Source organism: Tachyglossus aculeatus, chromosome 20, assembly GCF_015852505.1.
Source record: "Tachyglossus aculeatus isolate mTacAcu1 chromosome 20, mTacAcu1.pri, whole genome shotgun sequence".
Lineage (NCBI taxonomy): Eukaryota > Metazoa > Chordata > Mammalia > Monotremata > Tachyglossidae > Tachyglossus > Tachyglossus aculeatus.
Genome location: NC_052085.1, coordinates 4,240,458 through 4,254,435, shown reverse-complemented (window position 1 = coordinate 4,254,435; position 13,978 = coordinate 4,240,458). Strand labels below are relative to the sequence as shown.

General features: G+C 45.1%; 1 protein-coding gene across 8 annotated transcripts in view; it reads right to left on the bottom strand.

Annotated features, from left to right (window-relative positions):
• FRY (FRY microtubule binding protein) overlaps positions 1 to 13,978 on the bottom strand; it is a 305,032-nt gene that overhangs the window by 194,808 nt on the left and 96,246 nt on the right. For 4 of the 8 annotated variants that reach the window (XM_038761607.1, XM_038761606.1, XM_038761608.1 and 1 more), the window contains exon 1: positions 887 to 1,334. The exons of 2 other annotated variants lie outside the window; for them this stretch is intronic. In XM_038761607.1, coding sequence (XP_038617535.1) covers positions 887 to 956 — 70 coding nt within the window. In that variant the 5' untranslated portion in view covers positions 957 to 1,334. Of the gene's footprint in view, positions 1 to 886; positions 1,335 to 13,978 lie in introns of those variants that run through there. 2 more of the 8 variants (XM_038761604.1, XM_038761609.1) reach the window with 1 other exon arrangement.

The following is a 13,978-nucleotide window of genomic DNA, read 5'->3' as shown; positions in this document are numbered from 1 at the left end:
TTATTTTTTTCCCCAGCCCAAGTGTCACCCAGGCTTCTGCACAAAACAGGGGAGGAAGAGATAAAAAATGAATCTGCAAATATCCCCTTTGGTCAAATCTCCACGCTAAGCACTCCTCCCTCGGACAAGATACCATAATAAAACAATTCTCAAGTATTTCGGAGCCCTGCCCCACCCATCTGATTAAGCAGACTTCACGAAATATTTCGATAAACCCAGCGCGGATCAAATAAGCCTATCATCATCATCATCATCAATCGTATTTATTGAGCGCTTACTGTGTGCAAGGCACTGTACTAAGCGCTTGGGAAGTACAAATTGGCAACATATAGAGCCAGTCCCTACCCAACAGTGGGCTCACAGTCTAAAAGACTATCGAGGCAGGAAATGCCCCCCGGAATATGCCCACTGCTGTGCTGTGATATGGGGAGGGGGTAGAAAAGGGGGCACTAAAATTGGTCTGATTTGAGGATTTAATCCTGCCAAACCGGGTGTAATCCTATTAGCCTTTGCCCTTCATCATCATCAATCGTATTTATTGAGCGCTTACTATGTGCAGAGCACTGTACTAAGCGCTTGGGAAGTACAGATTGGCAACACAGAGAGACAGTCCCTACCCAACAGTGGGCTCACAGTCTAAAAGGGGGAGACAGAGAACAAAACCAAACATACTAACAAAATAAAATAAATAGAATAGATATTGAAATCTCTGACATTTTGGTTTTTACAGCAGATGGAAGCAAAACACACACCCCCCCCCCCCCCCACCAGATAGGAAAAAGCCCCCTCTTTATCAGGAGCTGCCCCTCTCATTTAGCCAACAGTGCCCGACAGGAAGACAAAAAACCCAACAAAAAGAATATAAAGAAGGCCTCCCGCTACTCACTACTGCTCCAGGATTTCAGTAAATATTTGATGCTGATCTCAAAGAAGCCTGAATCCTGCTGGCTGGCCATGTCTGCTGCATACAAAGAGGCTCCTCTGATGCTGAGCAGGTAGGGGTGGGGAGGGAGATGGGCTTCTCACCCCCTTGGTGAGGCTGACTAGAGGTCAGGGGAGGAGGGGTGCAGCCTTTTTTGGGAAAATTGGAAAAAAAGGGAAAACGGAGGATGCTCTCTCTCCTTCTCTCCTGCAGAAGGACTTCAGCTGGATTCGCTGGGTGTTTCTCTCCCTGCGGCCTCTTCCCAAGCGGCTGCTTCCACTGCGGGGTTACATTTTTCTCCCGGGGAAAAAAAGGGGGTGGCTCCTTGGCACCGTCCCGGGGGGGCTTCAGTCCATCCGTCGGAGGTGGGAAAAGGCAGGGCCCATCCCGGTGGGCACATTCCTGGCGGGAAATTCGCCCCGGGCCCGGTTTGGGAAGCCGGCCGTCTCCAGCAGCATCACGCTGCGGTAAGGATCTGGTTGCAGTGACGTCTCCAAAATCCCCTTTTTTTTTTCCCTCCCCTCCTCCTCCTCCTGCACCCCCGAGCACAATGCAACCTTCTCCTTCGTGCCCGGGCAATATTTCTTTATTTTCTTTTGCAGCAGGGATGCACCCGCTAGAAGATTGGGCCGCTGCCTCGGTTTCCCTGCCCCGGGCCTCCTTGCTTTCCGCCGGCCCGCTCACCTGGTGGGTTGGAAGGGCTTTGCACATAGTAAGCGCTTAACACATGCCAATTATTATTATTATTTATTATATTATTATATTATTAATAATTATATTATATTAATCATCATCATCAATCGTATTTATTGAGCGCTTACTATGTGCAGAGCACTGTACTAAGCGCTTGGGAAGTACAAATTGGCAACATACAGAGGCAGTCCCTACCCAACGGTGGGCTCACAGTCTAAAAGGGGGAGACGGAGAACGAAACCAAACATACTAACAAAATAAAATAAATAGAATAGATATGTACAAATAGAATCAATAAATAAATAGAGTAAAAAATATGTACAAACATATATACATATATACAGGGGCTGTGGGGAAGGGAAGGAGGTAAGATGGGGGATGGAGGGGGGGACGAGGGGGAGAGGAAGGAAGGGGCTCAGTCTGATAATTAATCATCATTAATAATAATGATGGCGTGTGTTAAGCGCTTACCATGTGCACAGCACTGTTCTAAGCGCTGGGGAGGATGCAGGGTGATCAGGTTGCCCCACGTGGGGCTCACCGTCTTCATTCAGCCCCATTTTGCAGATGAGGTAACTGAGGCTCAGAGAAGTGAAGTGGCTCGCCCAAGATCACACAGCAGACATGTGGCGGGGCCGGGATTCGAACCCATGACCTCTGACTCCAAAGCCCGGGTTCTTTCCATTGAGCCACGCTGCTTCTCTAATTATTATTATTATTATTATTATTATTACTATTATTATAAGGAGGGAATCGTTCACTTTGCACGTAGTAGGCGCTTAATAAATGCTATTATTATTATTATTATTATAAGGAGGGAATCGTTCCTTGGTTGGGGGGGAAGTCCACCTCCTGAACTGCTATTTTAGGATCAGGCTGTTTCATTCATTCATTCATTCATTCATTCATTCATTCAATCGTATTTATTGAGCGCTTACTGTGTGCAGAGCACTGTACTAAGCGCTTGGGAAGTACAAGCTGGCAACATCTAGAGACGGCCCCTCCCCAACAGCGGGCTCACAGTCTAGAAGGGGAAGACAGACAACAAAACAAAACATATTGACAAAATAAAATAAATAGAATAAATAAGTACAAGTAAAATAGAGTAATAAATATGTACAAACATATATACATACACGGGAGAAAAAAAAATGCTCTCCAAGACGTGCCCCGATGAAAGCTCCTTGCTAGAGAAGAAGCCCACTCCTAAACCGAACCCATCAGTGGTATTTATTGAGCGCTTACCGTGTGCAGAGCGCTGTACTAAGCACTTGAGGGAGTACAAGCCCATCCCAGCGTTTAGAACAGTGCTTTGCACATAGTAAGCGCTTAATAAATGGGGAGGTCCACCTCCTCAATTGCTATTTTAGGATCAGGCTGTTTTCCACGGGAAAAAAAAATGCTAAGACGTTCCCCTGATGAAAACTCCTTGCTAGAGAAGAAGCCCACTCCTAAACCGAACCCATCAGTGGTATTTATTGAACGCTTACCATGTGCAGAGCACTGTACTAAGCACTTGAGGGAGTACAAGCTCATCCCAGCGCTTAGAACAGTGCTTTGCACATAGTAAGCGCTTAATAAATTGGGAAGTCCACCTCCTGAATTGCTATTTTAGGATCAGGCTGTTTTCCACAGAAAAAAACAATGCTCTCTAAGACATGCCCCTGATGAAAACTCCTTGCAAGAGAAGAAGCCCACTCCTAAACCGAACCCATCAGTGGTATTTATTGAGCGCTTACCATGTGCAGAGCACTGTACTAAGCACTTGAGGGAGTACAAGCTCATCCCAGCGCTTAGAACAGTGCTTTGCACGTAGTAAGCGCTTAATAAATGCCATCATTATTATTATTATTATTATTATCCCGGACCTTAGTGGTCGTCACTGTTGCCTGTCTCCCCCCTTTGAAAATAAATAAAATCAATGATGGTATTTGTTAAGCACTTACTATGTGCCGGGCACTGTTCTAAGCGCTAGGGTAGTAATAATAATAATGACATTTATTAAGCGCTTACTATGTGCAAAGCACTGTTCTAAGCGCTGGGGAGGTTACAAGGTGATCAGGTTGTCCCACTGGGGCCTCACAGTCTTAATCCCCATTTTACAGAGGAGGTAACTGAGGCACAGATAAGTTAAGTGACGTGCCCAAAGTCACACAGCTGACAATTGGCAGAGCCAGGGTTTGACCCCATGACCTCTGACTCCAAAGTCCCTGCTCTTTCTACTGAGCCACAAAGGTAATCAGGTTGTCCCATGTGGGGCTCAGAGTCTTAATTCCCATTTTACAGATGAGGAAACTGAGGCACAGAGAAGTTAAGTGGCTTGCCCAAGGTCACACAGCAGACAAGTGGCGGTGGCGGAATTGGAACCCACATCCTCTGACTCCTAAACCCGGGCTCTTTCCATTAAGCCATGCTGCTTCTCCGTGAGCCCGTTCTGGGCAGGGATTTGTTGCTGAATTGTACTTTCCAAGCGCTTAGTACAGTGCTCTGCACACAGTAAGTGCTCAATAAATACGACTGAAGGAATGAATTATCTTTTTAGGATCCATATTAGAAATTGGAGGGGTAAGTGTTCAAGGGGGGAAAGATAAAATACAGCTTTTTTTCAGAGTGGAAAGAGCACTGTAAAACTCCTGCCAAAAGTGAATCTCTCAGGTCACTGAGGGTCCAGGGTCACTTACTCCATTCATTCAATAGTACTTATTGAGCGCTTGCTGTGTGCAGAGCACTGTAGTAAGCTCAGAATAGCTTCCTTTTCAAACTTGCCATCTACTGGGGTGACAGATGGACAGAAAGCAGCGTGGCTCAGTGGAAAGAGCACGGGTTTTGGAGCCAGAGGTCATGGGTTCAAATCCCTGCTCCGCCAATTGTCAGCTGTGTGACTTTGGGCAAGTCACTTAACTTCTCTGGGCCTCATTTCCCTCATCTGGAAAATGGGGATTAAGACTGTGAGTCCCCCGTGGGACAACCTGATCACCTCGTAACCTCCCCAGCGCTTAGAACAGTGCTTTGCACACAGTAAGCGCTCAATAAATGCCATTATTATTATTATTATTATTATTTACTAAGAGTGGAGCAAACTCTCAAAACAGCCAACCTGAAAGACTTTTAAAAAACAGTGTATTTATACTCTTGAATTTTAAATGTGTGGGTGTGGGTGTTGGGTTTTTTTTTTAGGTATGTGTCTGTGTAATAATAATAATAATAATGGCATTTATTAAGCGCTTACTATGTGCAAAGCACTGTTCTAAGCGCTGGAGAGGTTACGAGGTGATCAGGTTGTCCCACGGGGGGCTCACAGTCTTCATCCCCGTTTTCCAGATGAGGTAACTGAGGCCCAGAGAAGTGAAGTGACTTGCCCAAAGTCACACAGCTGACAGTTGGCGGAGCTGGGATTTGAACCCATGACATCTGACTCCAAAGCCCGGGCTCTATCCACTGAGCCACGTTGATAATAATGGCATTTATTAAGCGCTTACTATGTGCAAAGCTCTGTTCTAAGCGCTGGGGCGGTTACAAGGTGATCCAGTTGTCCCACGGGGGGCTCACACTCTTCATCCCCATTTGACAGATGAGGGAACTGAAGCCCAGAGAAGTGAAGTGCCTTGCCCAAAGTCACACAGCTGACAATTGGCAGAGCTGGGATTTGAACCCATGACCTCTGACTCCAAAGCCCGGGCTCTATCCGCTGAGCCGCGCTGCTCCTCTAACAGCAGCACAGGTTACTGAGAAATGCCCTTATTGACAGCAATTTGGGGAGATCCTTTAAATAAGTATAATAACCTGGAATGGCTGGAACCAGATTGCTATTTAAGGGTTCCAGAAGTTCCTCAATTAGCTTTCATAAAAAGATTACAACATGTTTCATTTTCATTTCAACCGAATTGCAAACAGAACTACTGTTTATGATCCCAAGGCCGACTGTCCCTAGACCTAAAGTCCCGTTGGCATTTGGGAGACAAACTGAACAATTCCCTGGGAATTCTTGGAAGCTTCCAGCCCCAAGAAGCAGATACAGGGCGGGACTTTTAGACTGTGAGCCCACTGTTGGGTAGGGACTGTCTCTATATGTTGCCAATTTGTACTTCCCAAGCGCTTAGTACAGTGCTCTGCACATAGTAAGCGCTCAATAAATACGATTGATGATGATGATGATGACTGGGAGTCAGAAAGAGCTGGGTTCTAATCCCGGCTCTGCCACTCGTCTGCCGTGTGACCTCGGGCGAGACATTGCTCTGTGCCTCGGTTACTTCATCGGAAAAATGGGGATTAAGACTGTGAGCCCCACGTGGGATGGGGACTATGCCCAACCCGATTAGCTTGAATCTACCCAGCGCTTAGTACAGTGCCTGGAAATACCTTTAACCAATATCATTAAAAAAAAGGGGGGGGTCTGTAGAGGATTGACTTTGCCTCTCCACATCTAGGGGTGAAAGGAGGAGGACTGTGGGTTGGAGGCGGTCATTCCTCTCAAATGCACTGATGCCAGGCCTCTCGGGTAACCTATGGATGCTGCATAGGGGAGAGGGAAGTATGTGAGATAAAGCTGGGAGGCGTGGAAGGGGAGAGGAAGGCACAGATGGGGAGCAAACGCTCACGGAAATCAATCAATCAATCAATCAATCGTATTTATTGAGCGCTTACTGTGTGCAGAGCACTGTACTAAGCACTTGGGAAGTACAAATTGGCAACACATAGAGACAGTCCCTACCCAACAGTGGGCTCACAGTCTATAAGGGGGAGACAGAGAACAGAACCAAACATACCAACAAAATAAAATAAATAGGATAGAAATGTACAAGATAAATAAATAAATAAATAAATAAATAAATAAATAGAGTAATAAATATGTACAACCATATATACATATATACAGGTGCTGTGGGGAAGGGAAGGAGGTAAGATGGGGGGATAGAGGGGGGGACGAGGGGGAGAGGAAGGAAGGGGCTCAGTCTGGGAAGGCCTCCTGGAGGAGGTGAGCTCTCAGCAGGGCCTTGAAGGGAGGAAGAGAGCTAGCTTGGCGGAGGGGCAGAGGGATTGGGGGCATTCCAGGCCCGGGGGAGGACGTTGGCCGGGGGTCGACGGCGGGACAGGCGAGAACGAGGTACGGTGAGGAGATTAGCGGTGGAGGAGCGGAGGGTGCGGGCTGGGCAGTAGAAGGAGAGAAGGGAGGTGAGGTAGGAGGGGGCGAGGGGATGGACAGCCTTGAAGCCCAGGGTGAGGAGTTTCTGCCTGATGCGCAGATTGATTGGGAGCCACAGAGACCGACGGTGAGGCCGAGACCCCTCCATCTAGGAAACCATCAGCGGGGCTGACGGCAGGAACTGCTGAGAATTCCTCCAGCCACAACCACCGTCCGAACTCGCTCTTGGGTGGGCAGGGCTGAGGCTCCGAGTCAGGGCGGGTGGTGTCCAGTGCCTCAGAGGGCAAACTGTGGGTGGGTGGGTAGGGAACTGGGCATACACAGACTCCCTCTTATCGAGAAACTGAATGCGTATGCGTGTTTGCACGTCCAGCGCTTAGAACAGTATATATACATATATACCTGTATATATGTATATATGTTTGTACATATTTATTACTCTATTTATTTATTTTACTTGTACATATCTATTCTATTTATTTTATTTTGTTAGCATGTTTGGTTTTTGTTCTCTGTCTCCCCCTTTTAGACTGTGAGCCCACTGCTGGGTAGGGACTGTCTCTATATGTTGCCAATTTGTACTTCCCAAGCGCTTAGTACAGTGCTCTGCACATAGTAAGCGCTCAATAAATATGATTGATTGATTGATTGATTGCTTTCCAGCGCTTAGAACAGTGCTTTGCACATAGTAAGCGCTTAACAAATGCCATTATTATTATTATTATTATGTGCATCCTACAGCTACATACAAACATATCTACATATGTACATATCTATTCTATTTTGTACATATCTATTCTTTTTATTTTATTTTGTGAGTATGTTTGGTTTTGTCTCCCCCTTTTAGACTGTGAGCCCACTGTTGGGTAGGGACTGTCTCTGTATGTTGCCAATTTGTACTTCCCAAGCGCTTAGTACAGTGCTCTGCACACAGTAAGCGCTCAATAAATACGATTGATGATGATGATGATGACAAACATACTACTCTCCCCCTTCTAGACTGTGAGCCCGCTGTTGTGTAGGGACCGTCTCTATACGTTGCCAACTTGTACTTCCCAAACGTTTAGTACAGTGCTCTGCACACAGTAAGTGCTCAGAATGAATGAATGAATACAAACATACTGTCTATAGACAAACAATCCTGTGCACAAATTCATACGCAACCTGCCAAGGGATAATACAATATTTCCTTTCATCAGCCTCTCGGGCAACAACACATCAGGGAAGTCAGCCTTGAAAACTGCCAGGCTTTTTCGCTCTAATAATAATAACGCTCGTATTCTGTTTTATTGTACTCTCCCAAGTGCTTAGTGCAGTGCTCCGCACATAGTAACCACTCAATAAATATGATTGATTACCATTTATAGGTGAAATTCACTTTTCAGAGTCTTGCTTCAGAGGATCGGATTTGAGTACTACATGAAAGATATAACGGATACCTGTTAATACAACATTTCTCCCCGAGTAAGTTTCCAAATCACACCAAGACGGGCCTGGATTCAGTGGAAAAGAACAGAAGCAGGAGGAGAACTTGAGGTGGCAAAGACTGTAAGTTCCCTGAAGGCAGGGCTCATGACTTAACTCCACCCTACTCTCTCAACTTAGTACAGTGCTCTGTACCCACTAGATGCTCAACAGATGATGGCAAAGCCTGGATGAAAGGCTATAGCAGCAGAGCTGGAGAAGAATAGATAATTTAGAGCTTAAATGACAAGGTAAATCCAACCAATCTCTTCCGACCTATTTTAGAAGGATGTCCTAGCCTGCTCTATTTTATTTCAAGAAATATTATTTAGAAAAAGGAAACGGTGCCGCATAACATTTGTCTCAAGTCAGACAACCAACAGAATACAATTTTTTTTTAAAAAACCCACAAGAATCTTGGTGAAAAAACAATAGGAAAAGTCTTTTAAATGTTTATATTGGTAGTTACCCAGAACAAATATCAAAAATCTTCCTGATGCATTGACAACTCCATATTTCCTACATGACTTGAAGTTAGGGTTCAAACAAACACGTAAAGCTCCCGCACACCGACAGCACTAGTGTGATTCTAACACAAGACAGTCTGTAACTTTAACCAATTTCACTTTGCTATGCTCACAGACTAGCCGAAAAACTAACATGCAACCCCAGTAAACATTTTAAGAAATCTGTTTCAAAAGTGCTCTTTACCTCCCTGCCCTACTCAAATCAAGGCTTTGAGATGTCGAATTCAGGTATTATTTGCAAAGGACCATACATATCCATACCATATGTATGCTCCGCTAATAAAAACCCATTTTTCATCCAATCTCACATTCTTATCATCGTAGAATTTGCATTAAAACAAAAATTTAGGAGACTGACACCTATGATACCGGCCTTCAAGCTATGAAGAACCTACTTTTTGTCTTAAAGATGTCATCTAATTTTATTTGTTCTTAAAACCTAGATGTCTGAGACATATCTGTTAAGCGTTTACTATGTGCCAGGCACTGTACTAAGCGCTAAAATGGATACAGAATTGGACACAGTCCCTGTCCAACACGGGGCGTACAGTCTCAATCCCTATTTTATAGATAAGGTAACAGGCCCAGGTAAGTGAAGCAACTTGCCCAAGGTCACACAGCAGACAAGTGGGGAAGCCAGGATTAGAACCCATGACCTTCGGACTCCCCAACTAACTCACTCCCCAATCCACCCCCCTGTGCCCCTGTCCAACTGATGGGCAACGGTGACCCTGAGGAGCGAGCTGGACTTGAACCTCTAGACTGTAAGTCCGGTGTGGGCAGGGATTGTCTCTGTTGCCAGATTGTGCTTTCCAAGCGCTTAGTACAGTGTTCTGCACACAGTAAGCGCTCAATAAATCTATTAAATGAATGCATCTCGGGCATCCTCTCTGCCATCTCAGCCACCGACCAGTTGAACGCCATGAGATGCTTCTCTTCTAGACTGTGAGCCCGCTGTTGGGTAGGGACCGTCTCTACATGTTGCCAACTTGTACTTCCCAAGCGCTTAGTACAGTGCTCTGCACACAGTAAGCGCTCAATAAATACGATTGAATGAATAAGCTCTTCAGATTGCTTCTTCCTCTACCTGAAATTTAACTCTAATGCTGAGAAGAAACTTTGGCTGTACAATAGCAAGTCCGTGATTACTCCTTGTCTCCAATGGACACTTAACTGGGAATACCAAGCCATGGGGTTTATTTAAAAAAAAAAAAAAATTAATGGTATTGGTTAAGCGCTTACTATGCGGCAGGCACTATACTAGGTGCTAGGATAGATCAGGACTCTGTGATTGTGGTTGAGTCGCTTAATTTTCTGATCCCTCATATCTGTAAAACCAATTAGCTTCTTGCCACTAGCCCTCTTCACCTCTCAGGAATTTTGACAGATTTGGGGTAGCACTTTCTAGGAGTGACAGGGCTACTGACTAGCAATTACGGCACTTATTAAACCTCTACTTTGTACTAAGCACTGGGATAATCAGATCAGACACAGCCACAGTTCTACACAGGGTTGACAACCTAACAGGCAGGATTATCCCCATTATACAGATGACTGAGGCCCAGAAAGATTAAGTTACTTGCCCAAGATCACACAGCCAGCCAGTGGCAGAGCTGGGACTAGAACCCACATCTCCTGACTTCCGATCCCATTAAGCTCTACCGCCTTCCTGAATCCTAAAATCCATATCTGATTTGGGCGATAAACAAGATGTTTCCAAATTTTCCAAGCCCTGAAAGGATAATGGCCAAAAGCCAAGCCAGTGAAAATAGTTTTAATATAGTGACCGGAAGTCTCATTTTAAACAGGATCATGATCCAAATCATCATCATCAATCGTATTTATTGAGCGCTTACTGTGTGCAGAGCACTGTACCAAGCACTTGGGAAGTACAAGTTGGCAACATATAGAGACAGTCCCTACCCAGCAGTGGGCTCACAGTCTAAAAGGGGGAGACAGAGAACAAAACCAAACATACTAACAAAATAAAACAGAGTAGATATGTACAAGTAAAATAAATAAATAAATAGAGTAATCAAATCAAATCATCAAATCACCTAAGGTAGGGCCTACTAAGGGCTCTGTTTTGGGCTAGAATATCACCCTCCTTGTTACCTCCTCTCTCTCATCCTTCTTTCTCACTTTCACCCTTTTATCTTTCTTTTCCTCTCTTCCCTTCCTTTACCGCCTCTTTCCAGACTACCCCAAGAGGCCTTATCTAAGGTGATCAGGAGATGCTAGTCCCTTTAGAGAAGGCTTGTGCACTTTATTCCTCTTGGAATGGTTGTGTTCTATCTCATTAATGTTTTTTAGGAAGGATGACGATTTAGATTAGCATATTTTGGCCTCATAATCAGGAGGACTGATTCTCTGGAAAAGACACTAATGCTGGGGAAAGTCCAGGGAAAACGTGGAAGAGGCAGACCAGCAGCTAGATGAATAGAAACTGTAACAAAGATAATGGAAGAACCGTTAGAAAGGTTGCGGATTATGGCAGAGGACAGGACATTCTGGGGAAAGTATATCCATGGAGTCGCTATGAATCGGAAATGACTCGACGGCACTTAATAATAATACTAGTATCCACTGAATTAAGCTTTATTACTTCACAATCATCATCATACAAAGCTTTTTTTTTTCACCCAGCCAAAACCCGGAGCTGTTCCCATTCTTGTCCACTGGCTCCCACCCTTCTCTTTGGGATCTTGGTAACCACATTTTCTAATAATAATAATGATTATTATGATATCTGTTAAACGTTTACTATGTGCCAGGCACTCTACTAAGCACTGAGGTGGATACAAGCAAATCGGGTCGGACGCAGTCCCCTGTCCCATGTGGGGCTCACGGTCTCAATCCCCGTTTTACAGATGAGGTAACTGAGGCACAGAGAAGTTAAGTGATTTGCCCTAGGTCACACAGCAGACAAGTGATGGAGCCAGGATTAGAACCCATGGCCTTGAGACTCCCAGGCCTAGAGGACAGAGGATGGGTCGGAGATTGAGAAGGACCTGGTTCATCCTCTGGGTCAAGATAATGACACATTCTCAGGCCTTAAGTGTTCTTGTGTTCTGTCTTTTTCATGATACAGCTGGCAAATTACGCTCTTTGGTTCCTCAAAAGTGTCTGACTCCACCTGGATCCTTGCACCAAGGACTCCAAGAGAAGCAGGCAAGACTTTGCTCACTAATAGTGGTGAAGAAAAAAGAGGGATTAGTGTGGTGGGAAAATCCAGAAATCTGTTGCTCCACATATAGTTACAGTTATAATGCGGATACCACCTTCACGGGACTGGGAACTTTTATATATGTGAACCAGGATCTCATTCAAACTATGGCAATTAAACAGCTGAAAAGGGAGTGCACATCCCTGGCCCTTTCCTCTCAGACCCCCTTCCCTCCACTTCCCCAGAAGGAAACACAGACTTCTCTGGCACTGCAAGCTGTACAACCACCACCTTTATTGCTTTGTGATTTATTTAGTTCATTTCCAGCTTCATTTCAGAGCGCCTCGGTGTTTCTCGGGAGCTGAGGTGGGTGGTGGGAGAGTGGATTTTCCTCTGAGCCCAGCCCAAAGTGCTGAAACAGCAGCAGATGCTAGCAGCCGTGACAAAGAAGACTGGGAACCGGAGGAGGCTGAGCTGGGGAAGTCAAAAAGCCTAAAACTTTTTTTGTGTGAGGTGTAGACTGAACTGCATGGGTGTCAGCTGAACAAAGGTAGGGAATTTCTTTGGAAAGGGGAAGGCAAATGTCCACCAGTCTGGTTCTTCCAACTTAAAGTCTAGATTCTGAGCTGAACTGTTCTGACCTGGTCTTTTCATTTGCTTCTTCTTAGACTATGAGCCCCACGGCTCAGTGGAAAAGAGCCCGGGCTTTGGAGTCACAGGTCATGGGTTCAAATCCCGGCTCCACCAATTGTCAGCTGTGTGGCTTTGGGCAAGTCACTTAACTTCTCTGTGCCTCAGTTACCTCATCTGTCAAATGGGGATGAAGACTGTGAGCCCCCCGTGGGACAACCTGATCACCTTGTTAGCCTCCCCAGCGCTTAGAACAGTGCTTTGCACATAGTAAGTGCTTAATAAATGCCATTATTATCATTATTATTATTATTATGTGGGACAGGGATTGCATCTGACCTGATTATTTTGTATCTACCTCCAACAACTGCCCCCCTCTAGACTGTAAGCTTGTTGGGGGCAGGGAATGTGCTTGTTATTGTTGTATTGTACTCTCCGAAGCACTGCTCTGACACAGTAAATGCTCAATAAATAGGACTGAATGAATGAACACTTGGCACAAACTAATCTCTTAACAAATATCGTAATTATTATTATTGTTATTCCTTCTCTCTCACGGCACCCACTGTATTTTCAACCAAGCCTGGTCTCTCCACTCCCTCTTCCAAAAGGAAGATGGGAAAACAGGGAGACTGCTGGGGCAAGGAGTAGGTGAGAAGGATCCTCAAGGGCTGTTCTTCAATCAATCAATCAATCTGATTTGAGCGCCTGTGTGCAGAGCACTGTACTAAGCACTTGAGAGAGTACAAAACTCTAGAGTTGGTAGTTCGGAATAGGTTCAATACCATCAGATCAGACATAGTTCCTGTCCCACATGGGCATCACAGCCTATAGGGGAGGGACGAAGAGGCATTCAATTCATTCAATTGGATTTACTGAGCGCTTACTGTGTGCACAGCACTGTACTAAGCGCTGGGGAAGTGCAAGTTGGCAACGTATTTAATCCCCATTTTACAGATGAGGAAACTGACAGGGTGCTCAATAGGTACCAAGGTAATCCAGCAGGCCAGCGGCAGAGCTGGGACCAGAATCCAGCTCATCTGATTCCCAGACTCTTCCAATAAAAGGAAATGCTAAATGGAAAGAAAGGAAGATGGATGAAGATTTATGCAGCCTCTCTGAGTGGGATCGCTGGGCTGTTTTCAGGAATGTTAATTGTTGGGACTGTGTTCACGGGGGCAAGCAGCAAATCAATCAATCAATCAGTCAATCGTATTTATTGAGCGCTTACTGTGTGCAGAGCACTGTACTAAGTGCTCGGGAAGTACAAGTTGGCAACATACAGAGACGGTCCCTACCCAACAGTGGGCTCACAGTCTAGAAGGGGGAGACAGAGAACAAAACAAAACATATTAACAAAATAAAATAAATAGAATAGATATGTACAAGTAAAATAAATAGAGTAATAAATACGTAGAGACATTAAATGCCCA